The sequence below is a fragment of the Prosopis cineraria genome, unplaced genomic scaffold (genome assembly GCF_029017545.1).
Source record: "Prosopis cineraria cultivar Desert tree isolate PC_DT_omini unplaced genomic scaffold, ASM2901754v1 PC361, whole genome shotgun sequence".
Classification (NCBI taxonomy): domain Eukaryota; kingdom Viridiplantae; phylum Streptophyta; class Magnoliopsida; order Fabales; family Fabaceae; genus Prosopis; species Prosopis cineraria.
Window position 1 is genome coordinate 6,677 of NW_026555688.1, and position 23,480 is coordinate 30,156.

At 30.0% G+C, this 23,480-nt stretch overlaps 2 protein-coding genes across 2 annotated transcripts; one reads left to right on the forward strand and one right to left on the reverse strand.

Moving 5' to 3' along the window:
• The first annotated feature begins 15,390 nt into the window (after nt 1-15,390).
• On the forward strand, nt 15,391-17,426 carry LOC129296593 (protein CURVATURE THYLAKOID 1B, chloroplastic-like). Its single transcript, XM_054935177.1, has 6 exons — nt 15,391-15,622; nt 15,728-15,828; nt 15,978-16,064; nt 16,193-16,255; nt 17,023-17,060; nt 17,228-17,426. Exons 1-6 carry the CDS (start codon nt 15,442-15,444, stop codon nt 17,286-17,288), a joined length of 531 nt encoding a protein of 176 aa, XP_054791152.1. The 5' UTR covers nt 15,391-15,441; the 3' UTR covers nt 17,289-17,426.
• Nucleotides 17,427-17,609: 183 nt separating this feature from the next.
• Nucleotides 17,610-20,790, reverse strand: LOC129296592 (caffeic acid 3-O-methyltransferase-like). Its single transcript, XM_054935176.1, has 4 exons — nt 20,254-20,790; nt 19,856-20,166; nt 19,587-19,651; nt 17,610-18,161 (listed from the first exon to the last, which is right to left on the reverse strand). The coding sequence occupies exons 1-4, from the start codon at nt 20,712-20,714 to the stop codon at nt 17,865-17,867; spliced, it is 1,134 nt and encodes a 377-aa protein (XP_054791151.1). The 5' UTR covers nt 20,715-20,790; the 3' UTR covers nt 17,610-17,864.
• Between the last annotated feature and the right edge of the window lie 2,690 nt (nt 20,791-23,480).

Sequence of the window (23,480 nt, forward strand, 5' to 3'; positions counted from 1 at the left end):
AATATCAATATATCTTTATTTTATTTTCTTATGAATCTTGATAGATCTTTTTTCTTATAAAAATATATCTCATATTAAATTTAATAAGATAAATTATTATTTTCATAAATTGTATTGTAGTATTAGAGCCTGGTCATATTATTGTATTATTGCATAAATATAACATAGGAAAATACTATTAGGCTTTTTATTCTATATATTATTTTCTGCCACTATTTTATTCATTGATATATCTTGATAAATCTTTATTTTATTTTTTAATGGATCTTGATTTTATTTTCAGATAGATCTCGATATATATTTTTGCCTTGTATAAATATATCTCATATTAAAATTAATACGGTGAGCCGCTATTTTTACAAATTGTATTAGTATCATTAATGAAACTTTATTTTTGCCAAAGTGTCTTATATTTTGAGATTTCAAAACTCTCCCAAAATTATTTTATAATTTAAGATGAAAGAAGTATAAGAACTATCTAGTATTTTTTATGATCCGTAATAAGTAATTTATAATACCCCTCTTTTTTAAAACAAAGTCTTTCATAACATTTAATGAAATTTTTTAGAACTACTAAAAAAATTACCTTTCACTCTAAGCTTAAGTAATGCTGCTAGTTTTTTCACGTTTTTTAGCTTGACTAAAGGTGATTTTAAAACATTATTGCTCCATTCGTTCAAAATATAAATATTTTTAACTGAATCTCATCCTCCAATAAAGTTGTTACTTATTTTTAAATTAACTCTATCTTTTTATAGTTACTTCCATTAAACATCCTATAATAAATATAAAGTTACTACCAATAGGGACACTTTTAAAAAAGAAGCAATAATTACATCTCAAAAGATTAAAAATATTTTATATTTTTTAACATCTAACTCTTCAAAAAATGTCTTATATTTTTAAACGGACAGAGTAACATTTAACTAATTTTAACTATTCTTAATATATAAAAATAGTTAATATATCTTTATCATAAGCTTCGAATAGATTCAAGTTTTTTGGTATAAATAGTTAAAGATGCATAAAAGAATTGACATTTCATGGTTGAATAATTCTGACTTTAACCTGGGAAAATTGTTCGGGGATTTAGTCTAACTAGATTAAGTCGGATCACAATACGTGTGTCCATGAACTTTTGATAAATACAAACTTTAGTCAATTAATAAAGGGGAAAAAATGAGATATGAACGTCTTATATAATTATATTTTATTATTACAAGACGTTATATTATGTGTGTGTTTTGTTCTTAATTTTTCTTTGACAAAAATTCATTAAAGAACTTGTTAAATTTGGCATAAATACATTTTGAAAGTGATTTGAATATATTTTTTAAGAGTTATTCAGATAAATCCTGTATTGATAATGTACATTATACGTCAGAGAGTTATTCCAAAAAATGAGATATGAACGTCATATATAATCATATATATAATGTACACGTGTGAAACTAAGAAGCTTCAATAGTCATGTGGGTGTTGCTGGGTCAGAAAAGACGTGGAAGCAGACTAAAGTAAAATTGTTCGGGCTATATATAAATATATATATATATATGATGAAGAATAAAAATAAAATAATTAAAAAAGAAATAAAAATGGACAAGAGACATGCGCCAGCTAAGCCACACAAGAAAAAAAATCACATTAAGGATTTGTCTCTACTCTTCCTTGGCCCATACAAACGCGCTTTCTCTTTCATCTATTTATGTGGATGGAATGCAGAGTTTTGGTAAGTTATGCTGGAGCTAAAAAATACATTTAATCTGTTAATTTTATATAATATTTTATTTTAATATCTTAATTTTATAAAGTATATTTTTAATCCTTTAATCTTAACACTGTTAGTTTTATCCTAATAAAATTTTATATTGAATTTTTAAATATTGATAAAATATTATTAAATATTGAGTTATTAAATCTAATTTTTTTAAAATAATAATAATTGATATAAAAAATAATCATTTGAAACTAACAATATTAGGATTAAAGAACTAAAAAGATGCATTATAAAAATTAAAGGATTAAATTAAAATCTTATATAAAATTAAAGAATTAAAAGTATACTTTAATCTTATATATATTATAATTCATGAATAATATCTACTAAAATTATTTGTAATAAAAAGGACTAGTTTCTCGTAACATTCCTATATTTGATAACCAAAAACAACCATGAATAATATATAAATTATCCAGTATATTTTATGTTGATATTAATTCACATATTTATATTTTGACATACGTACAGTTTTATTTTCATTCCTAACTGTTCTTTTCAATTCAAAATGAATTTAATTAAATCTGTCCAAAAAAATAATTTAATTAAAGAAATTCCAACACATAAGAATATCATTCAAATTAAATCTAAATAATCCATGCCCCATCTCAAAAATAAATTAAAGTGGTGGTGCCAGGCAGGACGCTTAATACTTTTTGAGTTACAAAGGGAAGCCAAAGCTTGAATTACAGAAGCAAAGAGAAACTAAGCATTCCTCTCATCTGACAATCAGATGTCCAAGCAACCTAAGGGATAGTTCTAAAGTAAAACAGTGTTCGTTCCAACAGTGTAAGCAATCTTAGCTAAGTAATAAGAATAACTCAAATTCTCTCTAGATGTTTGTTTTATGACAAGGTCTGAATTGCCGTTACTTCATTAAATGAAGAATCAGAACGACAATCCCTAAAAAGCATGTTGATGGCTTCCAATGAATTAGAGAACAGTTTGGTTTTTTGAAATTTTTGTTAGTGACAAATCTCCAATTTTATTCTTATAGCAAGAAGTTCAGCAACTGAGATGGTTGCTCTTCCTAATTCATTTCTAAAGTCCTGAATCCAATCTCCCTGTTTGTTCCTAAACACTCCCCCACAAGTGGCATGTCCTTGTTGGTTAATGGAAGCATTCACATCCACACAAACATAGCCTTTAGGTGGAGAAAGTTATTCAATATATTTTGTAAGTTGAGAGCTTTTTTAAAAAAAAATGTAAGATGCACTTATTTCATTTTTTTTAAAGTATATTTCTCTTTTTTTAAAAAAATATTTTTCGTGTAACAAACATACATTTTAAGACTAATTAGACATGTGTCTTTTATAGGGCACGAAATCCAATTCATAAATCATTCATTTAGTCCTATTTATAGAGTGAAAAGTGAACAAAAATTTGATCTTATTTATAGAGTATTAGTCAATTTTCAATGCTCATTTTTACATGTTTACCCTTATTAAATGGTTTGAATTAAAAATATCATTAATGAGGTGTAAGAATATTTATTAAGGGTAAAGGCATAAACTTGTTAAATTTTAAGACAAAATTAATTAAATTTAAGGTTTTTCTTAATTCTAATAAAACATACTGGAAATGACTTATAAATAAAATTAAAAAAGTACTGAACTTAATTTATAAACAATATAGTATATTTAATTTTTTTTTCAAATTTCATATATTGAATATTTTGATGGTAGATGATAATTGGATTAAATGAAAATTTAAACCCTAAATTATAGATCTAAGAGTGATCCACCCTAAACTTATATTCAACACATATTAAACTTTAAATAATTAAACTTAAAGCATTTAATCCTATCTTTAATATTAGATAAATGTACTTTACTTTTCTAATTAGTAGGACCCATCATCACCATATCATCCTCCCCCTCCCTCCCTCCTTCAAGATGGTCGCAGCTCAAGTCAGACATGATTCCTTCTTTTCTGCTATAATAAAAAAGAGAATAAATGATAATTATTTTTTTCTTATATATGATGGATATGAACCGTCATATATAAACTCATCATTTATTCACACCCTATTTAAATGATAGCTATTTAAATGTTAAATAGAGCATATAATATGTCACGGTTATTATTAGTCTTATCACATAAACATATCCCTTTTTTGACCATTTTAAACTTGACTTTTGATAATGACTAACCCAATATAAGACTGTTATTATCAACAACCATCATATATTTGGGACCAAGTATGAAAGTTATTTTTAATAACCGTTATATTTACTTATTTTAGGTGTTTTGTTTAAAATAGGGGTTGCTTTTATGTAGCCCTTACAACAATATACATATATATACTATGAATTAGATATGAATTGCATGTATATCATAACTAATCATAAACACAAGCTAAAAAAGGAAACTTATAATTAACAAGATCATTGTTACTTGTATAGAATAAATTTATTTGGTCAAAAAATATATAAGGGATTGATAGTATGATGATATACAAGAAGACCACAATACTCTCACCAAAGAAAGAATTAGTAATACAAGTCAATATAAAAATATACGTGTTAGCAAATCAATAACAAGTTAGAAAGCATCTTTGAATCAATATGCAAACACGCTTAAATAGATGATAATCTCACACTTCTTCCCTTGCATCTTAAAATTTTTTGCAAAGAAGGGTACCTTCAGCAAAGGTACCTTTAGGGTGGAGCCCAGAATAAGGGCCAGACTTAAAAAGTCAGGCCTGAAGGCCTTATTTAAAAAAGAGTTCGAGCTTTAGAAATTAAATTTTTTTTAAAGTAACCGGGCTTGGTCTTCATAAGCTTTATGAAAAAGGACTTAGGCCTGGACAATTCTTCAAGCCTTGATAAGTTAAGTTATCTTACACACACACATACATATATTTGACTGACAATAACACAATTTGGTTAATATTTATTGTAGATGATGAAGAAAAAATTGCAAAACTAATTGATCTTAAATCTTTAACTTCATCTTCAATAAGGGGATCTATATCTAAGAGATTTAATATTTTATTTTTAAATGATAATGAGGAGGATTTAGATTTATATTGATAAAAATTAGAAATCTTCATCTTAAATTTTAAATTTTAAATCTTTGTTAAATTTTATGTAAGACTTTAATTTATTTTATATTAAATTTTAAAATATTTTATTTAAATTAAAATATTAAATTTTTTAAAAAAGAGGACTTAAGGGCCCGACTTTGAGCCTTATAAATAAGGGCTAGGCTTTAAAATTAAATTAAATTTTAGATAATTGGGCTTTAAGGGCTCAGGCACAAAAAGGCCAAGCCCACCCTAATTTCTATCTATCCTTCAGGGTATTCCTTCTAAATTCAAAGTTTTTAGAATTTCTCTCTAAGGTTTCATTGATTAGTTTGCATTAAAATCAGAAAAAACAATTAAAGCTAATGGTATCTTCCCGCATATATTATAGACACAAGGAGAATGAAGATCAACAAGAGTATCAGAGTTGGATGCACCCAAGATGGAAGCCATTAATACATGTCGCAACTAGCGCTTCCAAGAAAGTTTTTCATTCAACAGATATATTGAATCCATGAAGAGTGAAATTCTTCCATTAGTAACAATATGATGAGAACAAATTTCTAATTGGCATTCATGAACAAGATAGTGAGAAAAAAAAAAACTGCAGCTTTTCATAATTTTCACTCCCATAGCGGAAAAATGGGAAACTAGGATAACAGAACAGATGACCAAGAGCTCAAAAAGTTTGTAGACTTGTTACACAGACTTGGATGTCATTCGCTTGTATGGGTTAATAAAGTTGTCCCCTCATTTCGAAATAGCCTTGGCCATGTTCTGCACATAAACATTAGTCACTTAATAGAACTCAAAATCAATCAATTGCAGCAACTGATCTAAAACTCACAATGAGATCATGGAAACGAGAGGGGGAAAACTAGTGCAGCCTTATCTAGAAGGAAAACATAACAAAAGCCCTAGAAGAAGGAACATCTGTCCGAAGTTGAAGTCCAGCAACAAATAATTTCTCTAATATAGAAAATGTCGAGCCAACCATCGAAATTCCACACATATATACATACTCGTATATATGGTCTAACTCCCACCATCCCAAATTATATAAGTAAAATTCTATTAGATAAAATCACACATATTAATAAAGCTCATTAAATACACTTTACAAATTTACCTTTTTAAAAAAACTTTCAAAAATGTCCTTCATTTAATACTCCTTTATGAAAAAATATTAAAGAGAGAAAACATATGGGAAATGTAATACTTGAAAATTACTATTAATAAAACTTTATTTTTTATTAAAGTATCTTATATTTTAGGATGTTGAATCTCTTTCAAAAGTATTTTATAATTTAAAACAAATATAGTATGTAACATATGCATATGAGAGCGACTTGAGCATGCAAGAAATTTGGCAAACAAAATAAAAAAAGACTATGCAACAATGTTTTCATACTTGGACTGCCCCAATTGGTCAGACCATTGTCTGGAAAAGAAAATGGTCAGATTCAACCACTTGACCCTTTCTAAAAATTGACTCGGTTTGGCCTTTGACTCTAATGGTTCTTAAAAACCCATAATGACTGGATTGTTTTGACTAGTTTTTCATTTAAATATTATTTTTATTTAATTTTTATGTCACCAGTTCAATCACCTGTACAACCGACTAAATCATAAGAATTGCAACCCACTAACTTTTTTGATTCATTGTCTGATTCATTTTTAAAAACATTAAAATGCAAGGAATGCTAGTAGATTAGCGATGTTCTTTTAGGGTAACGTAATGGGACACTATGTATTTTAAACAAAATGTATTACTATGTGTCTAGTTTCACTTTCTCTTGTTATTTTAATGGGAGAATCTCACTTAGGGCTTCCAGAGTATAGAAATTTGCATTTAGGACCCCAATACAATATGAAAACTCTATGTAAGCCTAAGAGCCTTAAGTGAAAATATATTTTAATAAGCAAAGATGCATGTGCCCCCTCTCTCTCCTCATGAATGCATAATATAATATCCATAAATTTTCAATACGATATCTTGTAATGTATAATTGATTTATTAGAAATGGTTTAACTTGAAATGTATAAGTTACTTAAGATGAAAAAACAACAGAATGTTCATGAATATAAAACAAAATGTTCATACATTCTCAATAAAATGTCCAAGGACAAATGCATTTTTTGTCGTTAAAACATATTTTCACTTAAGACCATTGGCCTTGTAGAAATTTTTTATATTGTCTTGGGTCCTAAATACAAAACTTTGTGCTATGAGAGTCCTAAGTAAGATTCTCTTTATTTTAATTTCTTCATGCAAAAATATTTATTTTGTTATCAATAGATGTAAGATCTAGCAAAATGAACTAGTCCTTCACATGACAAACAAATGTTTGAATTCTTATCAAAATAGGTATCCATATTTCATGTTTAACCTTATTTTAAATAGAATTTTCTCAAACAAAAGAAATATTTGTAATGAATAACACAAAAAATTACTTATTTTAATTTGTCGTTTATATCTAAACTCGACTCTGCAGCATGAGATTGCCAACGTCTACTTCCATAACCTGGATTGGTTCAAGTTCCCTTGAAGCCTATTACTATTTTTTTGGGAGCAAACAGAGAACCTATACTGTAATACAAACATACATGCACACAATAAAATATTTTTATAAAAAAAATCCACCTTGAGGTTTTTTTTAGACGTATGTTATTAGCTTCAACATAAACAAAATTAGGCAAGATAAATTTTGAAGAAAGTTCATCGAACTTTGAACTCTCTATAACATCAGTCTAATCTTAATAAGTAAGACCCTTTTGGCGGCGCGAAAAGGCAGAACAATATAAGTTTATCTTTATTTTGTTTAGATTTTTAATGGAAGAATAATAATATTTTGATGAACGCATAATAATGTGTATATTCTATTTCTCTCTCTCTCTCTAGTCTCTACACACACACATGTATATGTATATAGATTATATGCACGCACTCAGATGTTAAAATTGCAAGTCACGGAAGCATAGAGAGGGATGAGATAGGTGGAGTATATGGAATACTAAAAACAAGGAAGAAGAAAGGCATGCATGCAAACACATGTATAGCATGTTTTCGTCATATTATTTGAAATTTGAAATTCAACGACAACGTACAGAGATAGAAATTCTGGTCACGAAGAAATCCTGTCCGTAGTTCCAAAGCAAGCTCAAACAAAAAAGAGAGTACTGCTACACTAGCTAGTAGCTTGCTGCTTCAAATTCCAAAGCCAGGCAACCCTGAATCTGACTTTGCCTTGAGAACTTCAATACATGCGTTGATTTATTAATTATATATCTACTGTATCTGCACGTATGTACTTGTGTACTATATGCGTGACTCTGTAGCTTAATTGACTCAATCGTGATCCCTTTGATGGTGATTCTTTTAAGAAAAAGAAGAAGAAAGGGTCAAAATTCCAGCGATGATGAGTGTAATTGACTCTCTGTATCTTTGACTCTGAGCTTGACGTTTCGTGAACTTGGAAGGAGGATTCTAATTATGAGGTATGCAGATCATTGGGAGAGATATTCACAGAATCTTTTCTTTTTCATTTTTCAAAAAAAAGAAGAGACTCTAATCTGATCTAAAAGTTTTTTTCTTTTTTGTCCTTGGTTGCATCAAAACCTTCCACCATTGTTTGTTTTGATTTTCACTTTAATCTCTGCACCAGACTTATCTAGCCAGATAGCAAGCAAACTAGATTAAAGAATTCTCATTAAAAAGTAAATCGAATTAAAGCAATGAAAGAAAAAAGTAATCTGAATTGAAAATCAGAAATAATTATTATTTTTAATTTATTTGTAAAACTAATCAAGTTGCTTCAAAACTAAATGAATAATATAACTTGTATTAAAGGTGAAAAAGGAGGTAAGAAGTTGGATGAGGATGGAAGAAAAGAAACTGAAAAGTGGCAGGGATATGGAATCAGAAAAGCAAAGTAGGGATTGACCAATAAAGACAAGTCAGACGGAGATCATTGGAGATTGGGAGTTCTTGCCCACAATCACATTATGTATTTCTCTTTTTCACATCCTTACGTTCATTTCCGTCTCTTTATTTCCCTTCGAAAAGTGGTGGACATTCTATATTAATAAATATATTATTTGTAAAAGGAACAATTTTTTTTTCAATTAATGATTCATTAACAGCAAAAAAAATTAAATTTTTCAAAATATATTTTTTAAAAAAATACATCATTTATTAATATAAAATATCTAGCATTTCTTAAAAGAAAGCACAGGACATAAATACACTTTAATCTTATTTTAAATATAATTTCTCTTAACCAATATGAAGAATCCAGAAAAAAGTAAGTTGGTTGTTTGTAATTAAAACTCAGTCTTCTTGTTATTACAAGATACTCTCTCCATTTTCATATATATAAAAAAAAACTATATTATATAATTTAAGAAAATCAATTAACTACAATAATTATATCTGGAAATAAAAAAATTAGATTAAAATATTTTATATTAATCAATATAAGCATACATTAATTATTTTTTATTAATGTAAATTATGAAAGGTAATTTATAAAACTTGTAATAAATACTTATTGAGATATGTGACTTTGTTTATTAAAAAACAAATCAAAAGTAACAGTTTTTCCAACAAATAAAGAGTGCTTGTAATTACATTAGCATAATCAAGGAGAAATGATTATTTCTTTTGTTTAAAAATATAATATATTTTTAATCAAATTTCAACCTCTAATAAAGTAGTTACCTACTTTCAAAGTAACCCTATCTTTTTATATTTATTCTTATCAAACACTTTACAATAAATATAAAGTCATTAATCAACAGATACATTTTTTTAAAAAAGACAATAATTATATCTCGAAAGACTAAAAATGCCTTACATTTTTTTAATATCAAACTCTTAAAAAATATTTTATATTTTTAAATGGAGGGAGTAAGTCATTAACTTTGTTTGAAAATGAAAGACATTCTTGATTTTACATGTATTTAAATGAAAATTTTTTAAGTTTACATTTCATTTTCTCTTATAGTTAATTATTTTAATCCAGTGCCTTGTAATAAGGACGGTAAGGAGTATATAGAGAATTTATGACATTTTTTCAAAAAAAAAATAGTATCATTTCATTTAATGATTGCTAAAATTAAATGCATAAAAATAAAAGTGCGCTCCGATGAACAAGGATATTATAGGAAAGAAAATTTGAATATCGGAGACCAGAGAAAATGACACCTTACATTTAAGATAAATTCCCAAACACTCAACTGGACTTTAACTCTACATTCAAGAGACAGGGAGAATGTAGGGGTGCATCTTTTTCCACCTTAAATTAACTATAATTGTTTGAGGATCAAAATCATTTAAAGTCTGCAATCTAAATTTCAGTAAAACTGAGAACATCACAGCCGTCAAATAAATCGAGCCAGAAAATTATTGCTCATAATAATTGAAATATTGTGTTTTAAATGGTGGGAGTAGTTTTAGAACAGTAAAAATTAACGGCAAAATTATTCATGTTTTTCCCTCCGCAAAAGCTCGCATTCATCTCCTATTTGCTAGTTCGTTTGGCTGTTGTAGTTCCATTCTGATTTAGAATGAAAATGATACAATTATCCAACACTAAGTGGAGTTTAGGCATTGACCAACTCTAAAATTCATATCAAAATCTTATATATATATATATATATATATGCAGAAATCTGTATTCTCCCATCATCATGAGGCAAATAAAATAAATCAAACCATGTGGAAGTCATTATTATTATTAGATTCTGCCCCAACAAATTTTGAATAATTCACCAGACAAGCATATTAGGATGAGAAGGGCGGCAGAGGCAGAGAGCCGTTCAAGTGTGCTATCACTGTCAACACAATGAGCAGTCCTTCTAAAAATGCTCACAGCAAAGGACATGTCAGGGATTAAATAAAAAAACTCTAAAGCACAATGTTTCCTCACGCTTGATTTAATTTACGGCTGTAATGTTCTCCAGTTCAGCGAAATTCAGAGAAGAGACTTTGGCCGATTTTGATCCTTGTTTTAAATGACGTTAAGTTGTAAAAGTACTAAATAATCTCCATTATTTTAAAATTAATTATATTTGATCTTTTATGAATATTTAAAATATTATGTGGATGTCCATATTTTTCAGTCATTTTGGTATCCTTTTGTTACTCCAATATTTTTCAGTTATTAATATTTTATATATTTTATTTATTTTAGTCAGTTACATCTATGCCTATGAATAGAATGTGCTTCAATTATATTCAATACATTGAAATGAGAATTATCTCTTCCTTCACTCTTTGAATATTCTTCTCTTATTCTATATCTTTCTTTAATTTATAACACCGTTATTAGTATGATTGTTCTGCTTCTAACATCATTGAATTGGCTATTTTTATGGTCGGCACTAACACTAACCATGCAAATATATGTCTTGTGGATAGTGCTATGATACATATAATTCTCAATGATATAAGATATTTTTAAATTTAGTAATGAAAGAATCTTATATTAGTATTGTATCTGGTAGTACAAAATTAACTGAAGACTCTGCAAGAGCTAGTATGATATTATCAAAAGAAATGAATTTACATATTAATAATGTATTATATTCCTTTAAATCTCATGAGAATTTATTATTAAGCTTTCAAGACATTCAAAAAGATAGATATCACATTAAGATGGTGAATGATAAGGATATTGAATATCTTTATATCATGAAAAGTATCTGAAATGAAGAATGTGTATTGAAAAGATTACACGCATTCTCTTTTGAATTGTACTGCACACATATTGGTACAATCAAATCACATGTTATTGTGAACTAGTAATTTACAAATCACATGTTCCTTGTTTACATCTGTGCCGCTAAATATGAGGTACCTCAATTATATTCAACACATTGAAATGAAAATTATCTCTTCTATCACTTTCTGAATATTCTCTCCTTCTAATATTTATCTTTTCTTCTATATTTTTATTTGTTTATAACATGATTATATTTTTGAGAAGTAATGAATTTTTATATAAAAATAGAAATTCTAATCATGATCTTAAAATGGACAGGTTAAGTTGGGTATCATGCCAAGAAAAGTTTTTTCCTTGCAATTTGCTGGATTGATGCTTATAATAAGTGTTGACAAATCCCTGACAAGCTTGTGGCGCATGTTAGTAATGTCTAGACAAGTGTTGCCAATCTCAAACAAGTACCATGTAACAAGTCTTGGCAAGATTAGGACAAATCCATAACAAGTTTGGGCAAGGACACACAAAGGATTAAAATAAATAAATAACGCCTGTATCGTCATGTAGATATAGGATTCAGATCACAGGTTTCTGAAATCCAGTTCAGATAATTTGATGTGAAATCAAAACGATTCATAAATTATTCAATGATTTTTTTTTTCTTTTTCCAGTGACGTTTTCTGGCTGAATATTCCGAATGGAATATTGATGGTTGGAGCGAGAAAAGACTCGAAATCATCAGGCGATTGACCCAACTCTCTTTTTCGGTTTTTCCTTCTGAATTTTCTCTCCTCCTCAACATGCATGGCTGATATTTAATTTTCAGAAGATTATCATCTAAACATTCCTGAAGAATTTTTTATATCAAGGAGAATCTCAAAAATCTAAAATTTGACTACACTCTCAAATGCCTATCTGAAAATAAATTTTTTGTTGAAAAAGCCTAATCACCCTTAAGGTTTTATGGATGCATAAATAATCTTGCATTTGGATTTTGACAAGTACCTATACATAATTAATAATTCATTAAAAAATGATTAAATTAGCTCCAAAATATGCCCTATAATAGAAATAAAAGAGAGTACTTGTTATTACTTATTATCATTTCCTTAGTCGTTTTTTTAATAGACTGCTGCTTCCTCCTTCTCTTTTTGAATATATATATATATATATATACATACATATAGGTAAGTAGTATTTACTTCAAATATAAAATTTTGAATCCGAATATCCTTGCCCATTTACACGAAAGATAAATGCTTTCTTGCTGAAGCGTACCAAAGCCAGGGACATAAAAAGTGAAATATATTCTAGCTTACTGCGTCATACATGCACAAAAATGTAAGAATTAAGATGCATTTTAATCTTTAAAGTATTTTTTGAGAAGCACCCAACACTTGAATATTTTTATTTAAACAATTTTGCCTTTAAAATTATTAAAATGGAATATTTTTGCCCTTTTTATTAAAATTTCAACGCTGACTTTAAATATTGACTGTTAGAAAATTTGATGAAATAGGCAAAAATGCTTCATTTTTAATAACTTTAGGGACAAAATTACTCTAACAAAAACGTGATGTTGGGTGTTCTTTGAAAAATACTTCAAGGGTAAAAATACACATTTATCCAAAATATAATTTGCTCTACTTTTATTTATTTTTTAAATCACTCTCCTCTTTATCCTAATTCCTAACTTTCTCTACAGGATTCCCCCCCCCCCACACCAACAACACGACCAGCTTTAAAATATAATATAATATAATATAAATATTAAAATCACTTAAATTCAACCGGGGAAAAAAGTTGTATGTGAAGCGAAGGTCAAAATTTGAGCCTTTATTTGGTTATTTTAATTTATCTTCTTTCATCTTGCCATGGGCTTGTTTTGGGCGAAAAAAACTGTCATCCAATTGTCTTGGCCCAAAGGCTTCCGTACAAATGTCATCTTCATGACTCAATGGATTATCCTCATCCCAACCCTTATGACTTCAAATTTGTTGGTTAATGTTATGCTTCAGATTCATATATCTTAAATTATGTGTCATCTTCTGGTTGTGAGATCACCAAAACGTTCCACTACAAAAACAGTAACGTCAACCTGTTATTATTTATCATTAACCTGTTTAAAACAATCTCCCCCCCCCCCAAAAGAAATGTTTTCTTCTGGGACAAAACATACGAAGTTATGTTAGTTTATACATTCTCAATATTTTTTGAAGAGTAAAATACATTCACATCTCTCCTCTGTTTTAGTTCAATCATAGACACCACTCTCCTCTTTTTAAAATTATATGCACCTCTTCTATAATCAATAATTGTAAAACACACACCTCCTTTTTACTTTTAAGATTTTACCTTTATCTATTCAATAGTTGATCATTAGGTCACATATGCCAGGTTAAAATATTTCTCTTCAAGCATATATATGTTATACTGGTTAAAAAAAAAACATATATATGTTATCTAAAAAACATCCATTTATCCATTAATGGATACTCCTTTTAACTCTATTTATAAATCATTTCTAGCATTTTCACTGGAATCAAGAAAAATATTAAACCTCATTAACTCTGTCTAAAAATTCAACAAGTTTTTAACTTATCCTTATTAAATATACCTACTTTAAAATAAAATTCTCTAATGTTTAATAAATTTTCCTACATTTAATAGGGCAAAAATAAAGATAAATATAATAATGATTGATGTGCTTTATAAATAGGACTAAAATAAACATTCTTTTTTTGCCCTATAAATAGGATCAGAAGAGTATTTTTTTAACCCTTTTTATTCACATTGTAAATTTTTTTGTTTTAAATATATACATTTTCAATATCTTTATTAAATCTAAAGACACAATTAAAACATACTGTTCCTTTATAAAATCATTGTTTCTTTCTTCATTTAATTTTACATATTACGTCACCTTTTACCTCATATTGCCATGATGAAAACCAAGACGGAGTGTTAGAAAATGTGATATTCTCTAGAAGATTTTGGGATCGAATTTTGACATCAATTAAAAAACTTTGCTAGTGAAAGATCTAAAATATCTGTAAATGTTTTTTTGGCTTGGTGAGTCCTACTAATCCAATAACTCACACTAATTTTAATTTATGTTAATCCAATCAACAAGGGGTTGAGCCTAGCAACAGTGTTAGTCTCTCACAACATGATAAATTAAGATTCGAATTCTCACTAAAAGAGGTGCACATATTTAATACTTGAACATGTTTCAAATATAATTGCTTTCAATTAAAAACATACTTATGGGCAATCAAAAATTTTATGTCAATCCCAAAAATAAAAAGATTGGAAAAGATTATATGCACATATGTTAAGGTGATCCCGGAAAAAGAGCATGTATTTTATAGGGAGAATGATAGTCAAGTTCCCAACAATTTTTCTAAATACATTATAAATATTAGTTCAAATAGTTACAAACAAAATTTTTTTTATAATTTAAGAGTTACATTTAATATTTAAATACTTACTTATAATTGAAATTTTTGAATTTATAATTTTTTAGATAGATATTTTTAACTTTTTTTTTTTTTAAATTGTTAGGATTTTACTGTCATTAATTTAATATTTTGAGACTTTCCTATTTTACATGGTGATGAAAGCGTCCAACGTGGCACATTTTATCCAAGAAGATACCATGTAAGCCTTGTCGCGTAGCTTTGTGCCCTTGTCAGCTCAGAAATGAGTGGCTGTAATCTCCAAATTCCCATTTTCAAATTATCCCATTCACACCCCTCTTCCACCTAATAATAATAAACCCTGAAAAATTAAGAGACACATGAACTATATCATCAATATAATGATCAAAAAATCCAAAACTGAAAGGCTGCCATAAATAGTCGTGTCCTAGCTAGTACATCACTGTAAAATCATAACCTCCAAGGCCAGCAATAATGGCTTCAACCTCCTCACCCAGTCTCGCTTTATCATCTTCTTCGATCACCATTGTTGATCTCAAAACTCCCAGACGCTCAGCTCCTTCTTCTCCACAATGCGTGAGCCTCCCCGCTCCTCCTTCTCCTCCAAGCTCACTTCCTTCTCATCAGAACCGTTCATGGAAGCCCACTGCTTACCGTAATTATAACTCCATCGACCCCACAACCCTTCTATTTACGTGACACTGATCAAGAATTTGAAGTGATGAAACATAGTGTTTCTGATCCTTGATGATGATTACAGGTCGCAAACTTGCTCGGAATGTTATGGCGATGGCGACAGGAGAGGCTTCCGACGTGGCCACGACTGAGCCGCCAGAATTTTTGAAGACGGTTCAAGAAACTGTAAGAGTTTGACATTAATGTGAAATTTGAAGTGACGTGGTACATGCATGTGGATTTTGAGTCAAGACATGATGTATTTGTATTCTTTCCGTCCCCTTCCTAACATACATAATGTGATATATTTGAGTTAATCAATGATGAATGAATAGTGGGAGAAGATCGAAGATAAATATGCAGTGAGTACGCTGGGTGTGGCTGTTGTGGTTGTACTGTGGGGCTCAACTGGTGTGATCTCAGTAGGTTCGCTCTACCCATGGCTGTTATATTTGATGTAAAGTTATCATCAAACTAATTATATAACTTATTAATTAGCTTTTATTACTATTAACTGGGCACAAATTCTTTCACTTGAATATAATTGCAGGCAATTGACAGGCTTCCTTTGATTCCTGGGGTTCTTGAGATCGCTGGCATCGGCTACACTGGGGTAGGAAAGATCAATAATATGTCGGTTTTTAAAGATCAATAATATGTCGGTTTTTGAAAAATTGTACTTTTAAAAAAAAAAAATTGCTCAGAAAATTTAAAAAGATAGTCCGATATATTTTTACCTGACACCACCAAATTGAAAAGATTTTAAATATTTAGATTTCGTATAAGTTAAGAGACATGATTACTGGACAACAAATTAAATATAGAGCTAGGCAGAGAAGCACCAAAGAAAGAAAAAATGAAAAAAAAAATACGTTTATATTGTGTAATAATTAATTTAGTTTATGGAGGAATGAGACATGTGGAATCAAAACTTTAAATAATTCTTGTTTCAAGTCACTTGCTCATATACAAATGAAAATATAACAAAAAATGAAAGGAGAAAAAATAGACAAGTTTTTTTTTTAAAAAAATATTAAGCTCAATCCAAAACAAATTCAAAAAAGTAGCTAGGTATCAGGGAAAAACTTGAGATAAAGTCAAGAGAATAAATTAGAGATGAATACAATTTAAATATATATATGCAAATATAATGAAACCTGGTAGAGACCAGAAAATTGAAATCAAATTAAACTAGATTTAAAAAATGTAACTAAAACACGTGATAAATTACAAGAAAATACAAAAAAAAGGCTACACGTTTATTTCCTTTTTTTTTCTTTGAACGATAAAATTATTCCATAGATTTTTTTTTCTATACAAGCTATTGTAATTTTGTCTCTTGAAATCTAACTGCATCTTTCCTATCTGTACTGATTACAGTGGTTTGCATATAAGAACCTAATTTACAAGCCAGACAGGTAATCACGAGTTATATCTTGATCAATAATCCATCACATTGTGGTTCAATCAAAATGCACATGAAATTTTCATTAATATATCAACGTTTTAAAGCATGTTACCTTATTTGAATATTATTATATGAGTTATGCCACTAATTAAACCTGTTGAGTACATGGTATTGCAGGGAAGCTTTGCTACAAAAGATAAAAGAAACGTATTATGAAATAATTGGGAGCAGCAGCTAGACGTGTAAGTATTCCACTAAAATTAACGTGGCTAACTTGTTGAGATCAATGTATAACCATATGCTTCATTTTGTCATCGTAATTAGGTTTCTGTAATGTAATTTGTATAATAAAAATAACTGCAGCCTTTTTTGTTTTGGTAGCCCCTCCGATTTCATTCATACAAGAAAATAACTGTAAAAGAAAATTGATTAATTATAATAATTATGTCTAAAAATAAAAAATACAGACTAAAACATCGTTGTTAATTGAAATAAAGATGCACTCATTTTTTGTCTCATTAATGAAAATGAAAATGATGAATTTTTTGAATAATTTAAATTGAAGACACGTATAATTAATTTATTGACTTCTTGGAGCAACAAGTAGTAATTCATGAAACACACTGCTCGGTCGGAAGAAAATTCCAAAGGTAAACCATTAACCTAACGCCTTTCAACATTTTGGCTTCATTTTCCACTAACGCAATAGCACCCAAAAAAGAAGAAGAAGAAGAAGAAGAAGCCGTGCATGTAAGTTATAAGAGAAGTGACAGTACGTTGAATGGATACATTATTTTCTCGAGCAACATGTTATTTACTTGCGGAGCTCCATGACCCAAAAGCCGCAAACCCGACAGACAAATTGGATCCTAGCAAACCCGGATTTGGCAGCCAAGTGGAGGAACTCGTGTTGGGTTCGTTCTTTGCCTCCAGGATTTTGGGTCATCATGAGGACGTCGCCTTGAAGAGCAGTTTTGACAGCAACGCTAGTGTTTGGTTCATCTGGTAGAATCGCGTCCACAATAATCACTTTCCCATCTTCTGGAATGGCCTTGTAGCAAGTCTTCAACAGCTTCGCGCAATGTTCATCGCTCCAATCATGCAGTATCCACTACAATGGTGTTTGCCAACAAATCAGTCAGGCTTAAAATTCTTTATAATGCGTCTATCTAATTAAGGTGTGCAGTGTGCACAAAACCTTATGGGACATGACTTATTATCTCTTTCATCATCTCTCACCATTCACGTTAAGTTGGCACTAGAGGGGAAATTCAAAATACTTTATTTTCATCCAATGAGAAATCCATTAAAAAAAAAATTATTGTGAATAACTTGTAGTGAAAATAATCGTCGTCTTCACTCCCATCAAAACATATATTGTACATTTACAACCGAAAAAACTGTGGTAAACGGGGAATTAAATCAAGCCCTCCAAATCTATCAATTTCATCCATCAACATTAAATCAAACCCTATATCATTAGAACAAATGGCATCCAACCACAAGTAACGAGCACCAGATCTAAAGCAAATCAGATCTACAAGCTTAAGATGAGATGAAAAGAGAAGAGGGAAGGTGAATAAGCGATTCAGAGGCAACGATGGGCCGTGCATGAACCTGTAATGATGATGAGTCAACATGGGAAGTGAGTCGGAGGTCATGTGTGAGTGAATAAGAAACAGCGACAACAACTTCCGCTCACGAGACAAGAGGCGACGAGGGTTTTCATTGAGGATTGAAGAAGCAGAAGCAGAGATACAAAGTGAATGAGTGAGAGACAGGTTGAGAAATGAGAGTTATCAATAATGAGGTCAGGACTTGAAGCGAGAGATGATTTTTTAATAGAGCAGTGATGCGCAGTGTATGAGAGAGAATGGGCTAGGATGGGTGGCTCGAGGGGTAACTTGTAACCCATCCTATCTGTTTGCATTAAAAACAGGCTGGCCAGTAAAATCATCCTACGCCTTTTTTATATTAATGAGTAGGTTTTAGCCCGCCCATTTAGTCTTGACGTAGGTGGGTTCAGCGGGTTGCAAGTTATCTGCTCACCCTTAAAGTACCCATCAAATCAAATTTAGATAATTGTGGCAATAAAAAAAAAAATAATTTGTTTTTCAGCAAAATCACCATCATTTAAAGATGAACATATTCTAATTTTTGTTTTATTTTTTTATTACATTTCATACAAATAGAATGAACAATATGATGATAAAATGATAATTTAGCTGCTAATTGAGAAAATATAATTAAAACAAAATTTACAAAAAATATATTAAAATGATAACAATTATGTATAAAATCTCTTCACAACTATTTAGTTTAAAATTTTCTAAATTTCTTTCCGACAAGAGTTAGAAAAAGGGGATTTTAATCCACATTTAAGGTGTGTGAGGTGAAGTTATGGCTTGATTTTTAATTTTCTAAAGTTATTTGTGAAAGAAGCAAAGATTTTTTTTGTTGTCCAACTCTGATATCTGAAGCATGAAGACGAGAATTCACTTGGAATGATAGTTCCTTGAGAAAAGCTCGAACTCACCTTCATAAAAATGGCATGTCCTTGAGGAACACTCTCAAACATATCTCCTCCTACATGTTCCACACCTAGAACAACATTCGAAACAAATTAATCAAAAATAAAGGAAAACATACGAGTTTTATATTGAGAGCCTCACAGAATAAGTGAAGTTTTATAAGTATGAAAAGCTTCCTTTCTAACAAGCAACCGGTTGGTCTTTTAAGATAAATCTTCTTTTCTTTTTTAACTCGTAACATACTTTAAAAGATAGTTAACAAATTATAACATACGAGGGCAGGTGGGGGCGTTCTGGATGACATGAGGCAGATCAAAATTGATGCCCTGAATATGAGGGTACTTGGAAGTGATCAAACTAAGGTTGATCCCAAGACCACCTCCAACATCTACGACCGTGTCGAGTCCTTCAAATCCATCGTAGCATTTAAGCATGTTGCTCATTATCAGGATGGTCGAATCATGCATTCCCTTGTTGAAAGCATCGTTGAACCTAGCATCCTTACTCGGATACTCAAACGCATGCATCCTATGCACCCTGTTGAATGCTATCCCTCCTTCCTTAATCGCTCCCTTCAGCTCCCTCCTGTCATTTTAATCTCATCATTATTCTCTTAATCACCCACTAATTATAATTCATAATGATATCAAAGATCAAAACCTTATTAATTACCAGCTTTCAAGGAAGACTTTGTCTTGGACCAAGGACATAAGATGTCTTAGAGAGACACCATTAGCATCTGACACGAAGTATTTAGAAACAGGGGAAAGACTGTAAATCCTCTGTTTTGTTCCTCGTTGATTGTCGGCGATGGAGCAATGAAGCACGGAGTGGCTGGCCAGGAGACTGAGGAGACGATCAAGCATCGATGGGGCTTCTGGGTTCGTGCAAGATACCACAGCGGCGATGTCCTTTGCGGAGAGCTTTGCGTCCTCACCGGCTCCGGCGATGGCGTCAAAGACGCCGAGCTCAATGGCGGCTTGCAGGGACATGGAGAGAACAGAGGAAGTCACGAGTTGCATGGCGGAGACAAAGCTTTCTTCATCCTCTCGCACGTGCCCTGCGTGTGGTTGCCTGAGATGGTTGGACTCGCCATTGGTAAGGATGGAATCGGACTTCAAGGGAGGAGCCATTTGGGATTTTGCTTTCAAAGTAAGGGAAAGAGAAGAGAAACAGTGATCATACAGAGTATGTTTGGGTGGTTGACGAAGATGATGGGACGAGAACATGCATTTTATAGCGATGTTTTGTTAATTAAAAAAAAAAAAAAATCAAGCAATAAAGAGTTTTCAAATTTAGTACGTACTTACTTTTGTGCAAGGAGAGTGGGTGTTGGTTGCGCCTTGCCGCCTTCTCTCCCTCACTATGTGGTCACCCACTTCGCGCGCCCCTTCTCCTTTTCATTTTTTGGTGGCTTCCCTTAATTCACTTTGTTTTAAAAAATTATATTGTTTAATGAAAAATTATATATATATGTGTGTGTGTGTGTGTACGTTATTCATATTGATTGTACATATTAAAGGACGAGGTTTCTGTGCGGTAATTTCCAATGCAAATGATTCATGCAGGTATTTTAGAAAAATTAATATATATTTTTTAATAAATAATTAAGTCAACTTTTGATGTCTATAAATGAGTTATTTAGCTCTGGGCACAGTAATAAATAATCATGAAAAAAATTAAAAAGGCAAAAGATCGGCGGTGGTTTGGCGGAAAATAAAGACAATTTAATTTAGGAAGTAGGAGAGAAAGAGAGTGGGGGAAAGCTGAACCGAACGTCTCAGACCAAATGAGCATGACTCTATTATTATGTTTGACTCCACATTCATGGAATTTGCATTTCATATCTCTCGACTTTACTAAAAGTTCATTTTTTCCCATTTTGAAAGGTCGACGCTGTTTTGATCCAATAAATATTCCAATTTTTGTGTTTTTCCCCTAAAATTGTAACCCTCAATTATTAATCTGTACAAATATGTACATAATGCTCCTTATATAAGTTTTCCATATATATTCAGCTAATATTAGTTTATCATTTCTTAGTTATGTCTCAGTATCTTTAATTAGTTTTTCTTTTTACTTATGGAACATGAAGCAGTTCAAATTCAAAACAATTATTAATACAAAAAAAAAGAGAAAGTTTAAGAAATTTATCATCAATATGCCGTATCTGCAGATTTAGACATTGAATTTTAGTATCAAGAGTGGGTTGTTGTTAAATTTTAAAGCTGACAAAAATTATTCACACACTACTCAAAATTCAAAAAATGAAGAGCTCACCAGTAAGAGTCTGAAGTGGGGGAAGAATTTAAGAAATTGTGAGGAAATTACGTGCACGGCACAAAAAAAAAAAAACGTAACAGAGATAAGAGAAAAAATTGAAAAGGAAAGATTCCTGTATTTCTGACTACATTTTAAATTTGACGAAATAATGGAAATACTTTGCTAAAAGACTACATATGTAATAAAATGTCGATGTCAAATTCAATTGTTCCTTGAAAACAAATTAAGAATCAATACAAGAAGTAAGTGCAATGTTGTTTTCTACTCTCTCGGAAAAAGGAACATATATATGGCCGGCATCACTTGACCTTGCTTTCCAAAAGAGCTAAAAAGCAAAACGCGTTTTCTAGATGCACGCGTAGCCAAATTAACGAAATCTTGGCCTCTATAGTCGTACATGTTCGGTGTGACTAATGATTATTCTACTGTGCACATACCATATTTTGATCCCATGTTATTTATTTCATCAAAGGACATACTCTCTCTTATCTTATTTAATTTTTATAACTCAATTAAAATATAATTTATAAAAAAAAATTTAAATTTCATTAATTTTATTTTAAAATTTAATAAATTTTTATCTTTAATCCATGACAAGGACAAGAACGTAAAACTGAATGTAAAAAATAATGAAATACTTTATAAATAAAATCAAAATTAATATTTTATATTTATTGTAAATAGAACCAAAAGAATATTACTATAAAACTAGTATTCTATTAGAATTATAATAATTGTCTCTAAAAATGCACACCCTTTCTATATGTACTTTTATTTATCAATTAGAAAGTCTTATTTAATTATAATTGGGTAAATATAACTTTTAATTTATGTATTTACTCATGTGTTTATTTTTTATCCTTATATTTTTTTTAATATTTTAAATTCTTTAATTTTTATTTTCCAATATCAACAATCGGTTTATGAAGCCCTTCCTCTCCCTGATTCACCTAATATTAGGGTGCCAGGCCGCCATACCAACCCATCGATGAATAGACGTTCATCCATCGTTGTCGCACAAAAACAACAAGTAAATTTATGGACTATGGCATATTAACGGGCCTCACAACACAGTATCACTTGCTGAGATTGAACTTTAAAAGCCCATGGGCTGGAAAGCTATAGCCCGCAGACCTTGTGATGGGCCTTGGAAAATATTCACAGCACCGAAATCAATTTGTTCTAAAAAAATAACAACAGACAGAGATTGGTCAACCCAAATGCCAAAAATTTTAAAAAAGACCTTGAAATGACCTTTTACTGTTTCATCGGCTAAAATTCAACCTTGTGAATATTACAAATTAACTATTTTCAATCAGCAAGAATGTGAAGGATCAAATTGTAACAAAGAAGAAAAAGAAAAAGAAAAAGGCACGTGATTCTTTTAAAAAAGCTACTGAGGTAAACTTAGAAAAAGAATACTCTACTTACCTACGAGAATATTTTTTTTCAAAAAGAAATTACAACTGGGTTTTAAATAAAAATATTAAATATTTTCAAAACTTATTTAAAATTTGAATTTTAATATCAATGAGCGTTTGTTTCAACTGATCAAATGAGTTAAATTAATTTATTTTAATATATTAAATTTAAGTCTTAAGATACACAATCACATT

Excerpts from the sequence above, each read along its gene's own strand:
- LOC129296592 (XM_054935176.1), bottom strand. The coding sequence starts at position 20,714 with ATGGCTCCTCCCTTGAAGTCCGATTCCATCCTTACCAATGGCGAGTCC. Across the intron at positions 20,167-20,253 it reads AAAGTCTTCCTTGAAAGCTG|GAGGGAGCTGAAGGGAGCGA; the intron begins GTAATTAATAAG and ends TTAAAATGACAG. Across the intron at positions 19,652-19,855 it reads GAACGCCCCCACCTGCCCTC|GTGTGGAACATGTAGGAGGA; the intron begins GTATGTTATAAT and ends ATGTTGTTCTAG.
- LOC129296593 (XM_054935177.1), top strand. The coding sequence starts at position 15,442 with ATGGCTTCAACCTCCTCACCCAGTCTCGCTTTATCATCTTCTTCGATC. Across the intron at positions 16,065-16,192 it reads GCTCAACTGGTGTGATCTCA|GCAATTGACAGGCTTCCTTT; the intron begins GTAGGTTCGCTC and ends ATATAATTGCAG. Across the intron at positions 17,061-17,227 it reads CTAATTTACAAGCCAGACAG|GGAAGCTTTGCTACAAAAGA; the intron begins GTAATCACGAGT and ends ATGGTATTGCAG.